Source organism: Stylophora pistillata, chromosome 5 (assembly GCF_964205215.1).
Source record: "Stylophora pistillata chromosome 5, jaStyPist1.2, whole genome shotgun sequence".
NCBI classification, from domain to species: Eukaryota; Metazoa; Cnidaria; class Anthozoa; order Scleractinia; family Pocilloporidae; genus Stylophora; species Stylophora pistillata.
This window is the reverse complement of record NC_142523.1, coordinates 21,167,288-21,193,794: the sequence shown is the minus strand read 5'-3', so window position 1 is coordinate 21,193,794 and position 26,507 is coordinate 21,167,288. Positions and strand designations below refer to the sequence as shown.

At 37.9% G+C, this 26,507-nt stretch overlaps 2 protein-coding genes and 1 long non-coding RNA gene across 3 annotated transcripts; 1 reads left to right on the top strand and 2 right to left on the bottom strand.

The window, feature by feature from the left end:
* Positions 1–78: 78 nt before the first annotated feature.
* LOC148730761 (lactadherin-like) lies at positions 79–15,669 on the top strand. Its single transcript, XM_088759808.1, has 7 exons — positions 79–784; positions 1,824–1,872; positions 3,180–3,269; positions 6,383–6,657; positions 9,936–10,077; positions 12,190–12,515; positions 15,014–15,669. The coding sequence occupies exons 1-7, from the start codon at positions 782–784 to the stop codon at positions 15,080–15,082; spliced, it is 954 nt and encodes a 317-aa protein (XP_088615934.1). The 5' UTR covers positions 79–781; the 3' UTR covers positions 15,083–15,669.
* Positions 15,670–18,068: 2,399 nt separating this feature from the next.
* Positions 18,069–23,743, bottom strand: LOC148730760 (TNF receptor-associated factor 5-like). The gene is made up of 5 exons (XM_088759809.1): positions 23,539–23,743; positions 19,771–20,232; positions 19,471–19,654; positions 19,189–19,394; positions 18,069–18,928 (listed from the first exon to the last, which is right to left on the bottom strand). Exons 1-5 carry the CDS (start codon positions 23,589–23,591, stop codon positions 18,751–18,753), a joined length of 1,083 nt encoding a protein of 360 aa, XP_088615935.1. The 5' UTR covers positions 23,592–23,743; the 3' UTR covers positions 18,069–18,750.
* An 81-nt stretch (positions 23,744–23,824) lies between these two features.
* On the bottom strand, positions 23,825–25,965 carry LOC148730759 (uncharacterized). The gene is made up of 3 exons (XR_016001107.1): positions 25,234–25,965; positions 24,713–24,816; positions 23,825–23,964 (listed from the first exon to the last, which is right to left on the bottom strand). It is a non-coding gene; the product is annotated as an uncharacterized LOC148730759 (long non-coding RNA).
* Positions 25,966–26,507: the final 542 nt, after the last annotated feature.

The following is a 26,507-nucleotide window of genomic DNA, read 5'->3' as shown; positions in this document are numbered from 1 at the left end:
AAAATTCCACAATTAATTTTTTTTCAAAACTTTTAGTAGAGTCTTATAGCCAGTTCTATAAGCTTTAATTTGATATAGGGTTTAGATATCTACAGTTTAAACCGGACGCGCTACATCGCTTGCACGCGAGACTCCCCTGAAGGTGCACGGTAACCTTAAGCAATTGTGTTTACGATTGAACATGTTATTGAACATCTGCCACAGGTGAATAGCGTACGTATTGTTGCTTGAATGACTTTACTTCAATTAACAAGCTTATATCATGTTTGAATTAGCTGATGTTCTCTGCATTACAATTAGTTCTTGAAGTCTGTTCCCTCAGAAATTTGCGTATCAAAGCCAAAGAAAAATAGAGGACTAAATTAATTTAAAAACATTTCCCTAGCTTTCCTTTGCAAAAAAGCAAACTGAAGTAGGATTATCTATTTTTTTTTCTCATATTGTTTTATTAATACTTCTACTGTGAGCTCCAAACTAGAAATAACTCAAAGACGTCATTGCTCTAACTTCATCTATCGACCTGTCACTTCATTGGCACAATTCCGGCCTGTGCCAAAACATTGGCCAATCAAATGCGCTGCTCATTTCCACAGAGACTACATCATTGGGGTTGAGAAGGCAACATAGGCCCCCAAAATATTAAGGGTTGACAGTCGGCACTCATATTCTTTACGCAGAGTAGTTTACATTTAAGAGCTGGCTTATTTTCCACTGAGGGAATTGTGGGAGTAATCTACTTCAAACTCACTGATTATATTGTGAGAGCATTCGCCTCTCTAGTATGGTGAGTTATATTTTTAAACAACGCGCCAATGTTTACAGGGTTTTTCACCGAAAGTTTTTTTAGTTGTTGCAATACATGATTATTGTTTTAATGTTGTACATTTTTTATCTTTTACTTCTCCCAGAAACAGAATCCACTGAAATTCAGATACGCAATGAAGTTCTCTATAAAGGCTAGTAGTTTATAAAGAAACTGTTAGGGGCTGCGTCGGTGGGTAACGCAATAATTTGGATATATCAACAAAGTTGAAATGGTAGATTGGCCACCGTAACGATTACAAAAGCTGACGTTTCGAGCGTTAGCCCTTAGTCGAAGCTAATAAGTTTTCTATAGTTCGTTCGTCTAACGATGACATTGCTTCTGCTAAGATTAAGACGGAGGGGGGGGGGGGGGAAGAGTTTCGCTTGAAAGAATAAAGCCTAAAAATTCTTCAGGCTATATTTTAAAGATTCCATGAGCGTTTTTGCAAAATGTTTACTCAGTGAGTCAAAAATAAAGTCATATTCTATTGTTTTGGTCTATGGCTACGTGAAATAAAATCTTCTTCCTGCAGAGTCCGTTTTGTCAAAAATTACAATAACAAGTTTCATACATGGATAATTGTCATAGCTCGAAGACAATATCAATGTAATGAAAATTAAACACACGAGCAAACAAAAGTTTAAAAGTTAAAAATGCTAACTACGATGACTGATAATCTCGCGGCAATAGCGAGACAAGAATGGTTTGAAGCAAGATTAGGTTTATTCACGATTAATTATTTATCTTGAACGGAAAGATATTTGCACGGAAGACCGTATTATTGATGAATGGGAAGAAAAGCTGGCTTTTCAAAAATGATATTGTTTAAATCATTTAACAGAGACGCTAACAGAGTGGCTGTTTAAGAAGGCTACTGTATTCGCAGTTTCTTTTAATACTTTATCAATAGGACCTAATTTTTAGCCCGTATGAATCCTATTTGCGTAAGCGTCACATTTTATATTCGCGTATCTTTTTTGTTTGGATGGACACTAACACTTTACTTATTTCTCAACAGCCTTTCCTAATCTTACTTTTACTTCCTTGCCAAGTGCAAGCTGAAGAAGGTATTTCAAACTTTTTTTCCGTTGAACTTAATACCAGAATCATAGGTTAAAGATTTTAAGGATATTAGTTAACCTTTAATCGAAATTTTTTGAAGTTGTAAGTTATCTTGGGGACAACAAAAAGTTACACTGGTCCTAGAGGTATGCGTTTCAGCTTTTCTGAAAGTTGTATTGCAAACAAAAGAGTTAGGCTAAATTTGTAAAGTTCTAGTACTAATGTTCTTTTCAAAAATAAAATTTCAAAATGTTGCAGTTTTTAGTTAACTAATTAAGTAAACTTCTCTTCAGCGTAAACAATTGGGGCCACTCATCGCTAGCCCCTTGTGAATATTTTTGGTCAATCTCACATGATATATGTGACATCAGCACCTGCTGGCCTTATTCAATATTCCTATGATCCCTTCGAAAAAACAATAAAATTGCAAGTTTTTACAACAATCCACGGTGGAAAAGTAGTTGTAAACTAAATGTACTGGACATATCTATGAAATTTCTTAAGAATCGTATATTTTATTCAGTGGCTGTATTTTTCAAAGTTAAGACCACTGCTCGGTGAAAAGAAGTCATTAAGCACAAAGACTTCCTTAGTATTTAATTCTCAAACTTCCAAGTACACTAAAATAACACTAAACTCGACTTACAAATTTTCTCAGAGCCTTAACAAACTTTGCTAAACAGGTAAGTCAGAGAAAACCTTATATTCTTCGCAAACTTTCCCTCAACAAAACGGTCTCAAAAAAAAATTATAATTGACAAGTAACATTGATATTCTAGAAGATACAATGTATTTCTAAGTCACCCGTAGCCGAATCTCATGATAGATAGCACGTGCATCAACGTGGTGCCCCTCGAAAGTAAAGCTACGGCTGTATGCTGAAAGACTGAAGCATATTGTTTTAATCACTTTCACCAGAGTATGGTGAGGGTCGCACAACAGAGCGAGGCTCCAAATTAAGTGCGCCCAATATCCCAACCATCCCACCCCAGGGGAGGACATCCATCACACAGTAATCTCGTGTGTGGGAAATTAACGTCTCCTACCCCAACCCTGCAGGAGACGGGACCTCCATTTATTCGTCCCTATCCGAGAAGACTAGAATATCTAACCATTTCTTGATGTTATAGAAAGGTAGCAAATTCTTCTCAATTATTTTAAGACCCTGAGTGTTGGTCCGGCCGGGGCTCGAACCCTCGACCTCCCGCACAACAGTCCAGCGCTCTATCCATTGAGCTAACCGGGAGGCGGTTGAGGCATATTGCTATTGACCATCATTTTTTATAAGCGAATTATTCGGTTTATCCCACAGATTGCAGAGATAAGTTACCCGTCCCTGAGTGCAAGTATTTGGCGACAGAAGAAATATGCCAGAAGTACTGCGGAGTTTGCAGTACGAATGGTCAGTTCTATTTTCATTATGGTCATATCTGAAATTGAAATTATCCCAGACTGCCATTTCCTGAATTTGTCAGATCTCAAAATACATGCGAGAGCATAACGTTGTTCGCTCATACTTCACCACTTTTCAATAATGAAGAAGCCTTAATTGTTCTGTGTTCTGTTGCAAAGCGCTCAGGAAGCGACTAGAATATGAAAGAAGCGTAGGGAGAAACATGAGAAGAAGTCGAGTGTTTCTCCCTACTAAAGCTTCTTGAGTGCTCTACCCCACGCTTGATAAGTGCTTTGCAGCATACCAGAGCACGGCCCTGGCATATTTATCTGATTTATAATAAAGAATCCGCAAGATACCATTTGCACTACTCTCTATTATCAACACAATTCTAGTTTTCAAAGCGAACAATAGTGTCGTCAGCATTTTTTATACTCTGATTAAACTCACAAAAAAATTAACAAATCAGAACCTTGTTAGAATGGTTCAAGTAATCTCATTGGCTAAATAAGACTTAAACTGTCAAAAATATCAAACCACCAAAGTTTACAATCTGCAGTAGTTCACAAGTTGAAATTGTTCGGCAGGTCGAATTCAACTTTTTCGCTTTAGTTTTTTAGTCATTCTAAAAAAAATTTTAAAGTGAAATTCTCAGTGAGATCCGTTGGAATAGTCCTTTTTTGTTTTCTTTTATATGTTTTTTTTTTCTCATAAAAGTTAGAAAACAAAGTACTCAAGACGCGTGTTTTATGAATGAACGATAGCCGAATTCACAGGAACGTTAACATGAAGGTTGTTTGGGGTGACAGCACCATAAATCACGACTGCTGCGACTGATGTGGCCTTCCAAAACATATCAGAGCAAACTCTTAGTCGGTCACTCGAAGGGCGTAACATGTGGTTTTTGTGGCCTTGAGTTTCACAAAAAGCGCGTCTCGAATTCCACTCGAATTAAACATACGATATTTTGAATGGTGCCATCACCCATAGTTTTGACTTGTTTCGTCACAATTTATCTATATGTGTTCCCATGGCCCCCAGACCGAAGTGGGTCAACCCGCAAGATTTTTCTTAGTAACTAGGATCGGATTCAACGCTCTCGCACGACTTCCAGTCCATGATGTCGCATAAACATTGGAACCGCATCACATTAAAAGGGAAGCGACTATTATGCGTTTCCATAACGTCAAAGTAAAAAACATCAAAAGTTTAGGTAGAGGCAGGATCTTTCCCCTTCTGTTTTAGACTTAATTTTGCTGGGTTCCTCAAGATTTGTTTGATACAAAAAGAAAAAAAGAACAAGAAACAAACAAATGCAAAACAAAAACGTAATGTGAGAAAAAATGGATTATTATCAACGACTGAAATTAGTACCGCTGGGCAGTAATGTTTAAGTTTGTCTCACTTATTGCTATTTTATTTCTTCGAGATCTTACCTAATACGGAAAACGAGGCTTAATACTTCGAGCGAGCCACTTTTAATTGAACGGATGTACTTTAAAGACAGCTAAATGTTTAGGAAGACATTCTCTCCGAGAAAGTTTGGTGTAACTCACTCGGCTTAAGGTTATATTAAGTAAGGTAATCAGTGCATTCATGTCATTCGAATTGATGTGATGGGATGTGATTTGCGTGTGACGTAATGTGCTGCAATGAGATGTGATATGATATGATGTGAAGTGACATGAAGTGATGTGATGTAATGTTATCTGAAGTGAAATGATGTAAAATTGTCTGATTTAATGTATTCAGATGTGATATCATGGACTGTCATAATGCGATGTGATGTGATGTGATATGACATGATATAATGCGATGTGATGTGAAGTGAGGCAATATGAACCAATGCAAAGTGATGTGATGTGAAATGATTTAATATGAAGTAATTTGATGTGATGAGATTTGACGTGATGTGATACAATGAGAAGTTATGCGATGTTATATGGAGGGAAATAATATGGTGTGAAGTGGGGTAACGTATTGTAGAGTGAGATGGTGTTATGTGCTGTGTTTATGATGTGATGTAATGTGATGTGTTGTGATGTGAAGTGAAGTGATGTCAAGTCATGTCATATGGTGTGAAGTGATGCCATGTCCTATAATAATAATAATAATAATAATAATAATAGTTTATCAATTTATAGAGCGCTTTTTACATACAATGATCAAAAGCACATTACACTTTTGATTAAATTAAAAATTAACTTAAACAATATAATATGTCAAACTGAGAATAGAACTGAATATAAAATTGTTCACGGATAAAAAGTTTTAAAAAGATAAGTCTTGATATGCGTCTTAAAACTGTTCATATTAGTAATCGCACGAAGTTCTTTTGGAAGAGAGTTCCAGAGCCTTGGCGCTGCTACCATAAAAGCTCGATCACCTAACGTCTTGGATTGAGTAGCTGGCATAGAAAGTAAAATACTATCTGAAGATCTAAGGTTATATATATTAAGTACGATTTAAACGTTAGTAAATCACATAGATATTTAGGAGCAAGACCGTGAATTGCTTTGAACGTAATAAGCAGAATCTTAAATTCTATCAGGGCTTTAACAGGAAGCAAATCCAGACCGCGGAGAAGGGGTGAGACATGACAAAACCTAGATGCATTAAAAACTAGCCTGGCTGAGGCATTGAAAACTCTCTGCAATTTGTCAAGCTGGTAGTTGGGCAGCCCATACAAAAGGCTGTTACAATAATCCTCACGAGATGTAATAAATGCATGGACAAGCATTTCTGTTGATTCTCGAAACAAATACTTGCGAATGCTTTTGATATTATGCAAATGAAAAAAGGCAGCACCACATAACTGGCTAACATGAGTTAACATAGTAAGCCGCTCATCAAACCATGATTCTAGGTTTCTAGCTACTGTTACCGGACAAACAACAATCGACCCAACCCTAATGCAATCGATGTTAACCTTGGTCAGCTGCTGCCTGGTACCTATAATTAAAAATTCTGTTTTGTTATCGTTTAAAATAAGATTCATATCATGTCATTAGCGTCATGAGATGTATATAGACGTGGTACATCTAAAAATGCGCTGTCAAGCAATGTGATGCGTTGAGATAGTTGTTAGCACCTGATGAAATCTTATTTAATTCTTCATATAGCTATTTGCAACAAAATATCCATCAAAGAGTATAAACTTAAAGCATCTTCCAAACTAGATGCAAATCACGGTCCTGAACAGGCCATACTGAACAATACAAGAGCTTGGGTATCAAAGCACAACAATAGCGATGAAAGACTTATCTTTATCTTGGGTCACAAGTTCTACAGGATCACAGGAATAGCAACGCAAGGCCGAGCAGGCCAGTGGGTAAAATACTATCAACTAGAGTACTTGATTGAGGCCGGTGATAAATCGAAAGTGTATCAAAACAAGGTGAGTGGAAACTTTCATTTTTATTCATGGTCTCCATTTTGGTATAAGAGTTGTCACCAGGTGGGCATAGCCGCATAGAATTTTGTGCAGAGAGTATCAACGGTGTAATGAGGAGTGAGTAAGCTCCATATACTGCTCATCATAGCAATTAAATGGAATGTCAATCTAAATCAAGTCAAACCCGCCAAATGACAGGTTTTTTGCTCGTTAGCACTCGATCTTTAAAGCATTGAGAAGTACACGATATTCATATACCTACATTGAATTATCGTAGACGCCTTCTAGTTGGGATCTTTTCTATAACCATCTTTACTCAAAAGACCACTGGGCGTCAAGAGCTGAAAATAGCCAGAGCGACGTCATCGAGAGGCTACTCACTGGCTGCACCGTGGAAAACTAGGCCAGTTACTTTGTACTATACGTATCACGACGTCCTTTTTCCGCGCACGAAAAAGGAACATTTCCTTTTTAAAATTAATATAACCTGGTAAGAAATATTTTGCGGACGAACCCCGTAATTGAATTTTGTATGGTTGCGTTTCCTGACACAATATTTACGAAGGCAGGAGCCCATCACTTGGAGCAAGCAACCACCCCACATTCCTGTCACGGCGTTTTCACAGACCGATCTATTTTTAGTTTGAATTCATCGCGAATTCTAAAACTCAATGACCGATCACAAGCACGGACTTAATTTTTAACTGACGTCATCATTTCACCGGAAGAAAAAAAAGAAGAAACAAAATGGTGGAGAGAGGCGAGGAATCCTCTGTTAGTTCTAGTCCTTATAGTGTAGATTCCAGGGAAGATTTTGAAAGTAGCAAGTCAGAAGAAAGCGGGAATGAAGACGAACCTTATGCGTGCTCGATTTCGCGTCCGTCAGGTTCAAAAAGGAAGAAGAACGATAGCAAGCCTCGATCAACAGGGAAGGAAACAGAAAAACAACTACAAAATAAGAACAATAACCAGAAATGTAGTTTAAATAACGACGAACTAGAAGGACTGACCTCCTGGATATTTTCAACGCAAGAGGCCGCTCAAGTGGAAATTGAAATTTCCCGCAAGTTTCCGGCAGTCCACGGGGGAAAGTATTTTCCAGAAAGGGAACGCTCCACAAAGCACAGGCTTAGCGAGGAACAAAAGGCGAATTTTCGGCTTCTCATCGCTGGATTTTGTCGCAAGTTAGCAACACTTGCGAGTGACTGCTCTAAGCTACCAGATAAGCAAAATAGGAAAGTTGTATTCTCAGCAGCGTGGATGAAATTCCTATCAAATTTTCGATCTGGAAATACTTCCCAGGAGCGGTTAATTGTTGAAAGATTTTTAGTCGGCCAACATTTCAACATGCAAACACGCGTATTTATGAGTTCATGAATGCTAAGGTCGAGAGAGACCTCAAGAAGGACGGCAAGGTTGTGGACGCAGATGAAATGCTTAGACCAAAACTGAAGTCACACACATTGTTTACCAAACGTATGTAACTGTGTATTGCTATTATGTAACTTTGCATAATTATTTGCAGGCAAGTTAACGAACACTCTTATGTTGTTTTTCAAGGTCGTATCATATTCATCATGTTATTTTGAACTTCATATATCTATTATGAACTTCAAAATATATTAGAGCTATTCAACAATTGTAAAACATGATACATATTTATTATATATGATGTTTTACAATTGTTGAATAGCTCCTTAACAAAATTTTAGCAATTCGAGAATAGAAACTGGGCCCTTAAAAAAATATTCATTGACTCTCGACTTGTATTTTTTGAACTATATTGGAATTATTGGATTGTGGGAGACTGAACATGAAGAAAGGGAGGAATGGAACAAGGAAATGGAGAGAGAATTGGTGCATTCGGTGTATTATTATTTTTACGCTGATATGTCCACCTGAAGCCGCCATTTTGTTCTTACTGATCTGCACTGACGTAGACCAGAAGTCACCTATTTCGCGGGAAAAATAGCCTAAAAATAGACTGGTCTATAAAAATGCCGTGACATAGGCTCAGTATGGTAGTTGCTTGCTCCAAGACATGGGCTCCTGACGAAGGTTATGAGCAGTTCCTTTCGATTCAGTCTTGAAAAATCGCTGAAAATAACAATCCATCTGGCTCATTTGGCTTGTTTTCGTGAATATATCATTTTCTAGAAACTTATGGGCAATAAATACAGCAGATCAGTGACTCCTTTGAATAAATTAGTTCACGTCGCACACTATAATACCATTACAGTTTACATTTTCCAACTTGAAATGGCTGCACTTCAAGTAAAATTAATAGGAACACTATCTTAATGGATAATGATAAAAATTCTGGATTAACATGACTATTTTCATATTTATCCTGTTTTTTTTTTAATGATTTATTTTTTTCCTTTGTCACTACTGGGTGATACGCAAAACAGTAGGTCGCCTAGAGATCAGAGTCACCTTTCGACTGTAGTATTTCTGTGGATGGGGTGGGGGGGATTTTTCTCTCCTAAATGCTGTGTTAAGGTATCGTAAAGCACGGAAAAGCTTCAAAGTGCTCAAATCAGGTGTCAACTATGAGCTTTAGAAGAAAATCTCGTAAATAATTGAGTCCACTTTTTGGGCATTGTTGGTTTGGAATTTTTGTGCATATTAGGTTAACCGGCTGTGCCAGAAGTTCGCCAAAGCTACAAAATATTTTTATATTTCCATAATCCTCTGCCCTGTTTTAGATAGCTTGAATGAAAAACATCATGGGGAGGAAGTTGGAATGTTTCGCTGAGCCGAAATTAAAAGTAGGATATATACGGTCACGGCGGCGAAGGCAAAGTAGCTGTCAAACTAAAAAATAATTTTCAGTGTCCAGAACCGTTAATAAAGACTAACGTGACTTGTTCTCTAAAAGAATCGATCTAAATTTGCGAAGCATAAATACTCATCAAACAAGAGTTTTATGATAAAAAACGAGTAATTCAATTTGGGTCATTTTAGACGATTGGCGCTGTTAAAAATGGCCTTTGAGCACTGAAACGATTTTCGCTCGGAAAAAAAAGTTATTTTACAATATCTCGAAAAACAAAGGTAGTTTCCATCACTTTTAGACAGGCAAATTTATGGGCAAAGTTTCAAAGAGATCGATCGACTTTTTGAGCCGAAATGCATCGGACAGCTTTTAAAGAGACTGCCTCTTAATTAATGATATTTACATCTTTATGTTAGTTTGGGGTATTTTCTTTTGTATACCACAAACGATTTTATCATCTGCAGTCTTTTAAAAAAAAGTAATCTTTGTTTTGTACACATAGACATTTAAAGGAAACTCAGACCAGAGGACCATTGTTTATCATGATTTGACAAATCCTTCACTTGTGGCAGCTGAACTTCATATTCGTCCTGTCTCATGGCACGGGGCCATAGCAATGAGGATGGAAATTTATGGCTGTTTAGGTAAAATTTATAATGATTTTTCTTTCAATTTGAAATTAGAAAGAGAAAGAAAAAAAGCGCGTCTGAAGAATATTCAAGAGAATTGCAATTATTATTGAATACTGCAATGTTTTATGTGATTTTAGCAGATGTTTTAAAGCCCTGGGTACACTGTATTTTGCTTGCATGATTAAAAATTATCGCCACGGTTTAGTAAAGAATTGTTTACATGTAACTGCTCAGCTGCTTTCAAATTCTGTTGTAAATTCGTCTTTTGTTGATACCATTTTGTTAATGATTACTCTTATCAAGATAGTAAACCAGTTTCGACCAGAATTTCACGGGTTTATTTAATTCACGCCAAACTGTTCTGTGGAATTGAATTCTGTTCTATTGCGTTCATCGGTTTCTGCCTAACATTGACAAAATGCGAGACAGCCATTTTGAAACTCAGCGCCCATGCAAATAAAGGCGCAATCCTCGACCAATCCAAGAAAGTAGTCGCCAATCCCCCCCACCCCCCAGTAGACACCCTGAACCCTTTCATTCATTTGCTTATTCATTCATGCATTCATTCATTCATTCATTCATTCTTCATTCTCTAGTTGATTCTCTCATCCGATTTACGTTCTTTTCTGTCTGATTGTTCCTTTTTGACGCCATAAAAAACGTGTACGTTCTTCCCTGATTCTCAGAAACTGATTAATTATAAATATATAGATATATATATATAAATAGTTATATGGGAAAATAAAAATTAAAACTTCGCACTAAAACTTCGCACTACAGATCTGTTTTGAAAGGGTTATAAGTCCTCTCTCATCAGGTGCTTAAAATACTAGTTGACTAACGATCCTTTTTTAAGTAGGTGGTTTGAGCATGTCTTATCAAATATTTAGCTGACAGGGTATCCTTCGACAAAGCAGCACCCATGCATCAGCAAGCGTTTGAAGCAAGTGGCTATAATCGTCGATTAAAATTTGACACAACAACTAAAGACCAGAGGTGCACAGAAGGGAGAAGAAGACACCGAAATATAACTTGGTATAACCCACCTTTTTGTAAGAGCGTTGTTACTAACGTGGGAAAAAATTTAGGCATCGTAAAAGAATCCTTTTCACCAGGGCACCCGCTAAGAAAAAAATTTAGTAAGAGCAATTTGAAAGTAAGCTATTCATGCATGCCAAATTTAGAAAGAAAAATCGACGCCCACAACAAGTCCTTCCTCGCAAATAATTCTCAATCACAAGAAAAATCATGCAATTGTAGAGACAAACACTCTCTCCCACTACGTGGCAATTGCCTAATTCAAAACGTGGTCTACCAGGCCACAGTTGAAAGTCCCTTGGGAACCAAAACGTACGTGGGCCTTACTGCGAACCAATTTAAAACAAGATCTAGAAATCATACAGCTTCATTTAGACATGAAAACAAAAGGAACGCAACAGAGTTGAGCAAATATATCTGATCCCTAAAGGATGCTGAAACGGAGTTTTCTGTGACCTGGAAAATAATAGCTCGCGCCAGGCCGTACTCAAATACTTCAAAGAGATGCAATCTTTGCATAGCTGAAAAATTCTTTATCATATGCAGAACAGGGGCGGGCACCCTAAACAAAGGAACGAACTGGCGAGTGCGTGCCGGCACTCAGCTAAATATTTGATATGACATGCTTAAACCACCTACTTAAGAAAGGATCGTTAGTCAACTAGTATCTTATGCATCTAATGAGAGAGGACTTTTAACCCTTTCGCAACAGATCTGTAGTGCGAAGTTTTACTTCTGAAGTTTTAATTTTTATTTTCCTATATAACTGTTTACAAAGCTCCATGATTGTAGAGCACTCTCCGATTCAAGGATAAGGTTTTTTACGTTTTGTTGACATTAACCTTAAGTCGCTTGTACATCCATGTTTACCGAATCCGGCCTTACGAGAATAGCCGAATTTGTAACAAAAGTTCTTGCAGTTTCGACTGCAGTTGTCCCTGGTAATTTTCTGGGCATGACTGTGGCACGAAGGTTCTGTTAATGTCTATTTGAGAATTCCACAACCCATTTATTCATTGAATGTTCGCTGATAACTTAGGGCTCTTTGTATTTTTCAATGAAATCTCCATCCTTCATGCGTCACAGTGTGCCACGGACCTCTAGGTATGGAGAGCGGTGCAATCAAAGATCAGCAGATCACTGCATCTTCCTATCGTAACCGTCGGCTCAAACCTAATCACGGGAGACTGCACTTCAAAGCAAAAAAAGGATCGAAGGGAGCCTGGAGAGCCGACTGGAAGCAGGAAGAACCATGGCTTCAGGTTGACCTTCATAGCAAAAACACTTGGGTAACTGGTATAGCGACACAAGGAAGGGAGGATGCTAATCGATGGGTGACGACATATAGATTGCGCTATTCCGATGGAATTGGGTTTTACTTTTATAGGGAAAAAGGAAAACGACAATCCAAGGTGAGAAAATGATAAGTTACGCTATTTTCCTCCTATCGAGATTTGTACTGCATGTGATAACATAACTTGGACACGAGGTGCGCTGTGATTGGTCAAAAGACTATCGGTTCTTGAGCAGGTAAACCCAGTGAACAGTTTTCCAGTCTTCAGAAATGGCACTACACGAGAAATATTCTCAGCCGATGCAATGGGGAGTGGCGGGATGACCGTTTAGCACAGGTTAACCGGATCACATTTTGTTCCTGGGCAACCGAGCCCGATATGCATTTGTCGTACTCGATTACCATTCCTGCTCGATAAGCAAACCACGTTTCATAATCGAGCTCGATAACTACAAGTCGAGTACGATTACTAATCGAGTACGATTACTAATCGTACTCGATAACTTATCGAGCTTGATAACTTATCGAGCTCGATAACTAATCGAGCTCGACAAAGCTCGTTTATCGAGCTCGGTTACAGAACTGACGAGAAAGACTGGTGGAGAGTAGAGTCTTATGGAGTGCGATGGGGTTTGGAAAAAAACCTCGATACCAACGGTGTTTACTTCATAAGTATTTTTAAGGAGATTCAGACACAGGATTGATAGAAAGGATATGAAGTAAGAGTGGAGAATATTGAAAATCAATTTTCCCATGCTGCCGTTTTTGTTTAGGCGATTCTCTTCCCCAAATATCAGGACGCCCTTTTTTTCGCTTGCGCGCGTTCCTGCTTTTTCTGCAACAACTTGCATTGAGATATTATTGAACTTTTACTGTAAATCTTTAAAGGGTAAATAAAGAACGGAAAACCTAGACATGCATATGAAGCAGTAAAAAAAACTGGATATCGCCGCACCCTTTTTCCTACTCACAACAGCGTCATCTATCGATACAACAACATTAAATCGCACTCTAGTTTTAAAATGCTACTATTTTTGCTCCTTCAATTACGATTGAATCACCAATCTCTTAAACTTTCCATCACATTTTATTTTTGAACACTCTGAATTGTTCGGCGTTAAACACTTCCAAAATAGAGGCAAACCATCACCACAGTGACTTTTGTAGGTGCTTTGAAAACGTCATTTTGCTCTCTGAATCCAACAAAGGCTTTGCCTCTATCCATGAAAATGAATAAACTATCTTTTTTCCCCATTATTATAATAGTCACCTACGGCAAAAAACGCATTGCAGCTAGATGATGCGTGTAGTAAAGCCCTTATCATCCCGTCAAAAAAATGTTACAAGAGAAATCAACATCGGGAAATTCGAAAAGATCTGTTTTAAAAGTGAGTTAAAATTCAAGGTAAAGTCGCACATTTTAAAAGTGCGTCTTTTCGTCAGAAAATCTTTCTGGACCAGTGTGGTCAATAGACCTAACCTATGAAACACTTTTCAACATAGTCATGGACAGAGCTTAATTGTTTATCTAACTTTCTCTCAAAACCTGAAAGTAAAACCCGTAGCTTATTTACAAAACCGGATTTTGAACTAGATACTGATTGGCTAAAACGGCCAAAAAGGCTGCATTGATTTCTGAGGGGCTCCCGTTCTTCCCTCCTTACCTCCAGCGTGTTGACTGGTCCAGTTTTAAAATTTTCCAGCAGGATTCGATTTCTTGGGTGTCAACCCCATAGTGACTGAGTCAACGAAGTTAAGTCGGTGGACAATCATTTGATGTGCAGTTATGTTGTTAATTCTTTGGTCCATCTGCCGGAAGGAGGGCCAGTAATCCGAGTGCACTTCGGATCTAGGGCGGTGGCCATATCTCGTCTTTCCACTATCTGGAAGTGGTCTTATGCAGGTGAATTTTGTATCGAAACAATTCTAAAAACCCATGTCTCCCTTTGTGCACGTCTTCCCCTATTGTACTGAAATATTGAAAATAGTAGATATATTTGAGATGGATTTTGTCCCATCAATATCTTTATTTAGGCGTTATCCTAGCTATGCATATATGTGTAATTTATCATTCGCCTGTATGAAATAATTTTGATGTTAAAGCGCCCTGAGTACTTTTTGTTGTCACATTTCCACCTTCTTCAGCTTGCGAACCACATGTCCCAGAATATCAAGGAACAATGAGATTATGAAAATATTTACATTTAAAAATCTTTAGACAATGTCTGCTCTAGTATATACTATGTCAGTGATTCTTTTTTAACTCTTTTATTCCAGTAACGGTTATCATAATTTTTGTGTGCCAATAATGGGTGAGTTGCTCGGAGGTCCATAGCAAAGGATGCTCGGATTTTGAGTGCAGGCCGATCAGAGCGATCTTACGACGCTATTTACTGTTTCAGTATATACTTGAGAAAATAGAGATTTCAACCTTTGATAAGTGGTTGAACTCGCTCTCGTTGCATTTTACCACGTTCCCAGTTCCACGAAAGCGTGCGACTGGCCTTTCCTAAAGGTGTTTCGAGCAGCTATCCTGTAAGGGTCTACCAATCTTGCTGTTCAAGCATGCATTTAAATCAGAGAAGAAATAAACCATGAACTTCCTCTCTTTCCCAGGTCCACGAAGGGGCAGAATTGGCCTATCCTAAAGGAATCTCGAGCAGTCATCCTGTAAGGGTCTACTAATCTTGGTGTTCAAGCATGTATTCAAATCCAGGAAAGCCTGGAAATTCGTTGCTGGGAATCCTAAGCAGAGAAGAAATAAACCTCGTGCAGGGGTTTACCAAGTGGCACTCTGGGTAACTCCTCGAAAAACTGTTTGATGTCACACCTCTTTTCTTGCATCTTCTGCAACGCCTGTACAGCATTAAAAAGGAAAGACCCTTTAACGGTTTTGAACAAATTAAGATGGCCGGCTTAAACTTTGTGCATAAGCATTCTTTTCCCCTGAACATATAGACGCGTATAAGATACGACTTTTATGGTGGATTCTCTTGCTTCGAGAATTTTTTAATCAACATAAAGGAGGCCTTCCACATCGAATGGGAAAAGTGCAGTCTACAACAGCACCTGAGTACGTCGATAATTATTATTGTAATCCACAATACTTTTAGTGTTGTTTTGAGTTTTTTTTTAGTTTTTATTTATCGCGTAGGCGTTAATCCAATTTGTGCTACGAACAGCGAGCAGACGCACGTAAAATTTGTTACTATATAAGATGATAGAGATAGATTAAAGGACGTTTGTGCCAATGCACGCACACGATGAAAGAAGGACTAAAGCGCCCTTTCCCCGTTATTGTTTTTCAATTCATACAAAGTACATTTACGTCAGCCCCGCGCGTTAAGATGGTCGCTGCGTTAAAAAAAAAAAAAAAAGAAATCCAACGAAATGAGGTTTATCCATAATTGACAGTGCCCACTAAAAAGGAGACGTTGCAATATTTGTGTGCACGAACTAAAAACAATTCATTACCATTGAAATGGAAATGCGACTTTTGGGCATATGCTCAATTCTTTAATTATAAGCGGAAAGGAATTGTACAAAATAATTTCTTTATTATCTCGTGCTGCAAAAAATTGATACCCTCGTTCGCAATTTAAAGCCTGGCATCTTTGGAGAACGCTTTCAGTTTAATCTCTTAAATAGGCCGAGGTGATTACCGAATTAGTCCCATTTTAAGTTTGGGTTGAATGTTTCATGGAATCTGCAAAAAATTAACTTCGTGTCGTTGCAACAGTGTTCGGCAACCGACCTACCGGCGTTGAGGTTGAACTCGCCAAAAAAAAATTCATAAATGAATAATAGTAATGATATTAAAAAGATGCACCAAATAGTGGAGTGTTCCTATTGGGTGATGGTTCGAAAGTTTAAAGAATAAAATTATGGCCACTTTACGGCTGGCGGTTTTTTTCTCCTTACGCCGGTTACCATAAATATTTTTACTCTTAACATTTTTTTTACGACTACTGTTTAAAAGCTTTATCGTGGGCCCTGCTCTAAAGCTGCATACTGACGTAAGGACTTACCATTTTCTTCTTCTTCTTGTTGGAGTCTACTCAGCTAGCAATAGCGAATAACGATCTAAATTTCAATGATTCTGTGACTTTCTTCAGTTTCCTAATTGACTATTTCGCACTTATGCAAATTACCTCTTTTTCACACGGTTGTTTAGAACAAAATGAATAGAACCTCTTTAGCTGACCGTAAATCATTGCTAAGCACAAGGTAAAACAGCCTATTATTTCAACTTGCGACTTCCTCATTACTGCCTCGCGCAAGGTAAGTTTGATTATTTTTCATCTTCTGTTATAATGGCGAAGTGTGTTTGCCGTTGTCACAACAGAAAACAGGACAGTTTGTAATTACAGTTATTACAACGATTACAAAAAATTTAGGTTTTGTTCATAAAAACGTTGGGTTCTTATGTACTTTCATTTAGGACGGAATATATTATTTGTATGTGGTGAAAATATTATCTTCGTGTGCATGTCCTATAACTCCCCTGTTCCCGCGCTTTTTGATCTTACATTCTGCTGTCGCCTATCAAAAATGGACGCCCGTAATAAAAACGTTATTATTTAAACGCTGGTAAATTTACTAGTTGACGAAAGAAACAGACCTGACTTCGAACATACCTAAAGGGAAAACATACCCTATTGATAGGGGTAGGAAACGTCTTAACTGACTGACGTGACTGACAAACTGGCTACCATGAAAACTACCAAAGCTAGCTTTTTGTATTTCTAAAGGTAGAAAATTTACACGATCAAATCTGTTGAACTCACCGATCATTTTTTTTCTTAATTAACGACAAGTTGTGAAGAAAAAAAGTGTTTGTTTCTTGAGTCACAACAATTGACGATACCCTCACGGCTCCCAAACAACAACAACGCTCAGTAAATTAAGGCATTTCTTGTAATATCAGCATGGATACGGAACGACTTAACTGACAAACCTGACTGGCAAACTGGCTACTGTAAAAAATTCGCGGCCCGTATATCTGACGGAAGAGAACTTATTTGTTCAAATCGGTTGATCTGACCGACCTTCTTTCCTAATTAAAAAAGATTTGTAAAGAAACAAAGTCATTGTTTATCGATTCGCTGCAATTATCATTTATCCTACGGCCCTCAAAATACAATAACGCGCAATAGATTAAGGCGTTCTTTTGTAACATCCGTTTACAGGATTTTTCAACTCTGATGCACTAATATGGGAAAGTAAACTGAGACTACCGAATGTGTACTTATATTCTGTCCAATGCTAGAGACGACACGCTTCGGAAGAAATAAAGGAGAAATCACAACAATAAGTCTTCCTTTGTGCTGCCCACTAGTCTCCTTTGAGAAAAAAACTACTTTTAATTCATGTTATGCAAGGCAAGGTTTTTATTTTTTCGCTTTTTTTTTATTATAGCCATATCGTTTCTCCCCCACCCTAGCATCAGCACTGCACTGATGAGGCCCAGAAGGCCGAAACGGTACTGTCTGCAGTTAGTTATATATATTGTTTTATTTTGTTTTTTAACAAATTCAAATTCGTGTCAGACTGGGGTGGTGCGAGGCTACGTGTCGGCTTTTATTCGGTGTGGGATGCCTTTCATTCTGTTACCAAACCGGTTATAGCGTCTGCGACAATGGGACCAGGGTATTCAGAGAACAAGGAAAAATGAATTTATCAAATTATTTATTATCACGTGAAACACAGTGCAGCAAACGAACAAATCTAGCTTACTCATACTGAACAGAGGTAAATTGACAATTCTGTTTCCCATTTATCTTGAAAAAAAAAACAATTTGACTAAAAAACCTAACCTTTTTTTATATCGCCTAAAAAAGATTTACTATCAGAGCACCACTCTCTACATTTGTCCTCGTAGCTATCTTTCCTTCCATAACGTCATTATCGAGAACATTTTTCTTCAAGTGTACTTCTGTTTCCCACAGGCATTTTTCCAAATGTACACAACTTAACTAAACTGGTGGCTGACTGGAAAACTCAAGTTATTTAGCTTCCAGACTCTCTATTTTCTAAATTCGTCACTTGTTACTAACCCTAAAAAACAACAAAGTTTTGACATCAAAACAACTGCGTCAAGTGATCTTTTCCAATTAGTAATGTTACAGATAAGAGCTAAGAGAGGTATTACATACAGCGAAAAAAGCGGAAGATCTCCACGAAGAAGCACTTAAACTTTTTTCCATTCAAAGTTATTTCTTAATATTCATTGTTAGTTTGTTCTATGCTTATCACATCGCCTACGATCCTTTTTGTTCTAGTGCATAAACGACTTCCATTTTTTGCGTTATCATTTGCGACCTTGTTAACTCTCCTAGTTAATAAATGGAAATCTACTTGTCTTCTTTTAAAAGATAATATGTCAAGACAAACTTGACAATCATAACGTCTTCTCGGTCCACGTGATCCAGTTCACAGAGCGGGATATTTGCTGCTACTTCCCCCTCTCTTATCTCCCTCGCTGAGAAAGGGAAAACCTTCTCCTCGCGGGAATCAGGCATCAGTACTATTCTGTTGACATGAAGCATAAAGTCATTACTGTGGAGAATCATGATAAGGTTTATTTTATTTTTGACAGTTTTCAGGTTCGGAGACATGGTTTTAGATTTCCTCACTCCTATATGGAAAATTAACGATATTGATAGTTGTCGTAAAATACGTCACCTATATGCAAGTACTTTGGCTTATCAGTAACGATCATTTATCCTCTGCACAGCGTTGCAGATTCAAGAGTGAGAATCTATCCTTTATGATAAAGATGAGTCCCTCACCTCGTTCCTACTACCACTGCCGTCACTGCGGACACCAGCTCCAAGGAGAGTCCCGCAAATCGCAGATGCGTCCTCCACCGGTTCCCATTCCAGCACCTGTACTCAGTGCTGAATAGGTGCGGCCCCTTGACGTCACTCCATTTCTCTCCCTTCCAGCGGAAGGAGAACACTCCTCTTTCTTCCAAAATCCATTTTGGTTTCGCTCTCTGAAATGAAACCGAATGTTCAGTTCATGTTAATATGATATCTTTTCTCATTATTTTTAAAATTCAAGCATCTCACCTGGAAATGCATCAGGCCCCGCAGACGCTGGACCTCTCCTTCCTGCAGAACACTGTGGGTTGCGGCTGCATTTTTCGAGTGCTGTGACATGTTCTTCTGTTTTATTATAGCAGTGCAGCCAGTCACCGCACAGCGAACCGCTCTTTCTGGGCACTCGCTTAAATGCAGTGTTAAGTGGAGTCTGCAAAAGAATCAAAATTAGGGGGAGCTGGCTGGCTAATGCAACTTTTGGATATTTTATTGGCCTTAAATAGTCATTTTACTATTGATTTCTTAATTAAACTGATAATATCTTATCGTGGAAGGCTTGTTCCGCAGCTTAGAGGGCATAGTACTCTCTTATTAGAGCAAAGGGAAGCGGTATGCTCCTCGAAGGATTCCCTTGTTATTTTTCTACCGCATTCCTGGCAAGGGAGCTTGTGCTTTGCACACTGCGCAGTGTGTGCTGCCATCCTCTCCCTTGCCACCACCTCTCCACACCCATCATTGGCACACGGCATCGGAAACTTTCCACATGTTTGTAAGTGCTGCTCGTGCTCGTGAAATTTTCCTGTCCATAGACAGCCGCTCTTATTGCACTTGACATCAAAATTTCCCAGGATGTCGTCGAGAGCGATATTGACGTGAAGGGTACCTGTTCCTATCGGTGCTTTACAAAGTGGGCATTTTGCGAAAGTCTCAATGCCCATGAGAGTCGCAAGGCAGTGTCGACAGCCTGTATGCCCACATGCCAGAGTCACAGGTTTAACCATTGTCGATAGGCTTCAAATTAACAGACAATAAAGAGAGTTTAGTACACACTATTGCAAAACTAGTGTTGACAGGTCAAGTAATTCCCTTCAAAAATACCCCTGCTAGCAAGGAATTCAGTTCGAAAAGTTGTCGAAGGAAAGTGGAATTTAATCATGGAGTAATGATTCCTTACTCAGAGTTACAACAAACGCAGAACATAAATCTTAATGTTTTAAGGCTTCATAGTTTACTTCTGTTCCTAGACACATTGCTATCATTTCGTCTAATTGGTCAAATTCCTGTTGAAGGAGCAACATTTATTTCATCTTAGAGAGACAACTGGTGAAGTATAAACCATTTCAGCTCGATCACAGAAGTAAGCAAGTTTGCATTAATGATTTTCATTGCCTTGATATTTAAACACCCAGTCCTTTTGCCTGAAGATTATTACAATTTCGCTCATGATCTCTTTTTCCCAGAAAATGCGAATATAGTTCCGCAGTTAAAAAGAACTTCTGCCTTCTGAATGCCCTGAATGCTGTCGGTTGTTCGCCTTTGTATTTTGAATTCGCAATTTTTTTCTCAAAGAAGCTGCGTGGTATTGTTTGCTTTAGTGCTGATTTTTAAGTGCGACTTCAAACCGTAAATCCAAAAATAAAGAGCCACGAAAATTTTTATTCTCGTCAGGCATAAGGGGGTCAAATTTCTTATCTGTTTTGAAATGTTCAACTCGACACCGCGCTTGGTTTGAAAACCAGCGCATTTTGAAGTTCAGAGTTATGGTGGTTGCTTGACATACAGCTCCACGTTGTTGAAAAATATAGACTTATCTGTTATAAAAAGTTCTTTTGTACATTTTTTTGGGTTCAGTTGAGATAATCAGAGGGCTAGATAGCCAAATTTAAATTCAGACTTTTTGCACTATTTTCCGGCCGCAATGTTAGTGAACCAAAGATACACCCACCACAATTGCGACTCCATACTAGGCTCTTTAAATTTGCGCAAAACATTTCGACGAATATCTCAAGTTTAGAAACCAAAGAGACCTAAAAATTAGAGAGTTATTTCTTAACCTATCTCCTATAACATTGAAATTTCTTAATGAATGCACTGAAGATCTATCTGTCGATGCGTGACAGCGAAAACAAGCAGTTGCTGACAGATAAAAATCATCGCAATAATAAGAAAACAAAAAAAGACTTACCATACAGAACAGTTAAATAGCGCGCCGGGAGGAGAAGTAAACTCAAAATGCTCATGAGACATAGCGAATCTGGCAATGAATAAGGCAGCGGAGTGATCTAGTCCAAGCGAGATCTGCTTTTAATTTGTTGAAATTACCAAGATTAACTGATAAGTAAACGATATATATCACCTTGTGGACCTCAATGGGAAATGTGTATTCCCTGGACAATTTGACACGTATTCATCAATAACAATTGATACTGATCTGGTAGCAATCGATCCGCGAAGTGACAGTTACCCATGCATGGTCTCAAGTTCCTGTTCAAACAATAAAGTTTCCATTCTGCGTGTACGGGTGTCTATGTGTGCACACCACTTCCTAGAAAAGGGTCACTTGCCCGTTTGATGTAATTAAAGAACAATCGGACGATTAAAAAATTGCGTTTGGTGCATTTGCGGAAAACGATCCCAAAATTGTTTAACTATCAATGTAAGTGTCCCGTAGCGACAGGCCTAGGTGACATGGGTGTGCCGTGAAACAAAAGCCTTTAATTAAGACATAAATCATATACACGTCGGTCAGTTTCATTTTCGGCGTGGTTTCGCGTCATCGAAGGACATCTATTAGTGTAGCAAGCACTTAAGTCTTTTAGATTAAGCCTTCGACTCTACGAGATGAACCGCAGTAAGCGCGCTTTCCAAAGAACTGTTGTCTTTCTGGATAAACGGCACAGAAGCGTGCCAAACAAGACTGAGCTGGGCAGGCTCACTACCGCCAAGCGGATTTCTGATTTATCATTTACAAAGAACGACAGTTCTTCCCAAATCGGAGAATTACTGGTGAGAGCATTTCCTCCCCTTACAGGAAAAGACCTTAGCAGGTAAGTGCTGCTCCCTACATAATCTGTATCGTAGGCTAGAAAAATGGTTCCAGGGAAAAGAATGAGAAGTACCGTAATAAAATAAGCGAAATGCCGAAAAGAGGCGAGATTGGATGTAAACGTGAATGAAAGAAAACTAAGGTTGCTGTAATATACATTCCTTTACATGTCTTGCAATTACTAATAACATTGAGAATTTTTCGCCAAGTGAGAGGATTTATTGCATTTAAAATTGGTTACAAGGCAACACTTCGAACAACTTGCCAGTTTGCAATCATTTGTGACGTGATAAAAAAATGAAATGAAATGTTGGCCAATTTTATTAAGAACATCTTAGATGATAATCTTCCTTGTACCAGTGCACATTGAATTATTTAAACTTACAATACTCTTTTTCATGTGACATACTGTGCAATCTTTCTCTCATTGCTACAATCTAAAGCAAATACCACTAAAACAAATGTCACAGTGCATGCGAAATTAATGTATGTACCTTGCAGAAATAAACCCAGAGTTAAATTCAATTCAACAGAAAAATTAGTGTGGGTAACTACAATCACCTTTCTGTCATTACTTTATTACACTAGCTTGGAAATAATAACATCGTATGCGAGAGGGCATGCAATGAGGACAGTGGCAACTGGCCTTCAAAGTGGCGTGCAGCTCATGAACCACTTTGGTGGAAGTAGAAAGAAAAAGATCTTTATATTTTTACCAAGTCAAGGTCTGTGTATATTTGAAATGTTACTTATGTCAACCAAACCTTACATCTGCACAATGTGTTTAAGTTGTTATCGTCAAATGGAGCATAATTATGTCTTGGGCAATCTTTCTGTCATAATTTTAATTCAATTTAGCTTTCTATGAACTTGTATTTATGCTCGATACTTTATTTACTTAATATCTAAGTAAGGTGTCTTTCCCTGGAGCCTTGCAACTTCTAGCACAAATTAATAGGAAAATAACAAACCTCCGGTACTACACAGAACTTTCAGAAGAAATTGGTCATTTGTTACCTCATCACCCTAGGAATAGTGATGTGCATGACTACTGCAATTTTCCAAATATTAATAGAGTAGCAGAGGCTGGCTTTATCAAAATGCATACCGTAACATGAAACAATTCAAAGGTTGATGGCCTTTATGTCATAATTGTATCCACAAACACTTGCAACAGTCTTCTAAAAGCCCATTTCCAGTCAAATTTATAAAAAATTTATAGATTATAGACATTTGATCACCAAATGTGCATGCATAACCTGTTCTCTCACCACAGCTCTGTCATCTTCCACTTCATCATCAGCATCCACTTCCACATCTTCATTGTCCACAGTCAGTTTACCACCCACATCTGGAGCCTCTTCAACACCTTCAGCATCTCCAACCCTTGTACCACCAACGTCTACAGCCACTTCTACATCTTCTTCATCAACAGTCAATTTACCACCAACATCTACAGCTACTTCAACATCTCCACCATCTTCAGTCACTTTACCACCAACATCTACAGCTACTTCAACATCTCCATCATCCACAGTCACTTTACCATCCACATCTCTATCCACTGCCGCCTTAACATCTACATCATCACAGGCCACTTTACTGTCCCCATCTTCAAGCAGCCTTGTATCTACACTGCCACTTGCACAACCATCCACTCCACTGGATCTGATGCCTTTGCCAGTTGATGGAGGTAACTGGAAAAAAGTTTTGTCAATATTTGAAATTAATTAAGCTTTTCAGATCCTTCACAAAAATGTGAAAATATCAATAATTACAAGTCTGAGTTGAAAGGTATCTGCTTATACTACCAACAGCTTGGAGTTTGTCTTTCCCTTTGTAATTCAATTTACTGACTAGTTATGTTATTTTCAGTGGGTACATCTCATCCTGCCAATTGAAAGTGCCTAGATGAAAATCGAAGAAGCATGACAAGTTCTAATTTAATTCTGAATTTTAAGTGTAATCTAAATTGCTTTTGACATCATAGCTTCTACGCGACGATATCTCACAGCAATGGCAACTGCCAGTGCAAGAGGACTGACATCAGGTATAACTGCACGTTTGTCTTATTTTTTTTATTCGCTTTCTGCATTGGTGTTCTAAATGTGTCTATGGGTGTGTATAGGATGATTACAATTTAAGTCTAATGTTACTCAACAGATGAGATCTCCGACTTGTCAGATGAGTCCGATTCAAACCAAGGCGGTGAGTTGGTGCAATTACAGTTTCAATTGATCTTAATGAAGATACCCAATAAATTCAATAGGAGAACACTTAATCACTTCGCCCCTTGCAGGCTCGTAACACTTTCAGAAGAAGCTGTTATTAAGCTTTTTTCTGATGTACAGCTTGCAAGGATTTATGTGAAACTACTCTGAATACAAGTATTTTCCTGAACAACACCTCTGAAAGTGAAAAGTAACCTTTAGTTAATTTAAAGACCTTTCACAATTCTGCCATAGACCTGATCTTGATGTCTGCACCTTTTCCTCTGTTAGGCCACAATATGGGACCATCCATTGTATCATCTGACTCAGAAGATGACACTAATGGTGAGTAAAAGGATGTTCAAGTAAGTTAAAACTATAGACTTCTGAAGCATTATGTTATGTAGTAACCCACAGCTACAGGTATTCGTTCCAGTTCCAGTTCCAGTTAGACATATATAAATTTATTGGAAAAAACCCTACCAATCTGAGTCACACATCACTCAAGAAAGGATATAGACAAATATGGTATTAAGTGCTTCAATGGACTCATAAATAATGGACTTACATAGGGATAACTACATATGAAAATTGGTGATTAGTCTGTATTATCCTACACTGAGGTAAAGGAAGTAATGATTTGTGGGATTATCATCTTTTACATCAAAGTACTTCCTATCTTTTATTTATTTCTTTATTTTTTTTTTTTGCAGAAGTGATAGTTTACTCAGAAGAGGCTAGAGTCTGTAAGCTCACCTTGATGTCTTACTGAAATAAATGGAAATCAATTTCCATTAATGCCTGTACCATGCTAACTTCCTTTTTTCCCATGCATCTGCTCAGAGAAAGATTACAAGAACCATTTTTAACAAAGCCAATGCATCTGTGTGTCTGTACTTTGGGAGATCACATCCTTGCAAGCATAATGCCCCAATCATTTAGTTTAATAAGTATATAAACTGTCATCTACATTATTCTTTATCAATGAACAAGTATACCTGTATTAATTATATTATTTTGTCTCTCTAGATGGCTATGTCACTGATGATTATTCGATATCAGGAGTGATAACAGGTATATTTGCAATGAGTTTACCTCAGATAGTGCATTAAACAACAAACTGAGCACCAAAAGCACAGGTATACACAATGTCTAATCCAACTGAATACATTCATACACATTTACTACAATCACTCTCCTCATGGATATTATATATACAAGGCTAAAAGATTATGGAAAAATTATTAAAATGTTTAAACCAAACGTTTTCAGCTGTTTGCCATCATCAGATGGCATCATCAGATGGCAAACAGCCGAAAACATTTGATTTAAACATTTTAATAATTTTTTTTTTACAATTTTTTATCCTGGTATATAAAATATCCTTTATTAAGTGAACATCATGGAAACTCTCCTCATAATTCCCCATTTCTTATAGGTGAAGCTGTTCATAGCAGGACCAATGAGGTGCTGCAATGCATTAATCTTTTAGAGCCTTACCTTTTTAAGATAGTGATTCCCTATAAAGTTGTGTTCATTCAGTTCAGTGAAGATCCACTATACCATGCCTCTGTTATAATTAGGCCGTATGTTCATTGAGTCCAGAATCTTAATAATAAGGCTGTAAGGATTCCTGCTAACACCTTGACTAAAGGATCATCTCCATTTCTTCCAAAGAAAAAAAAAAATACTTAAGAGGTTGTCTCCCTTATTTCCACTCAGTCAGTTTTGTGTCAAAAATAATTTTGCCTGATTTATAGGGGCCAGAATATGCTTAAGTTTGCCTTCTCAAATAATTATATTGTGAGGGTAATTCAAACTTTCTTTGCAAACTAGAAAGGTTTTTAAGCAATCTGATATGAATTTCGTAGCTGAACTATGCAAATCAAATATTTAACAATGTTACAAATATGCCTATAATTCAATTTTCAAGATCTTGCAAAAGTCCCTAAATAATTATGGCCCCCAATGCAGTCAGAAAATTATTTCGAATCAAACCAGATCTAATTTAGTTCTTTCCTAAGTATAAT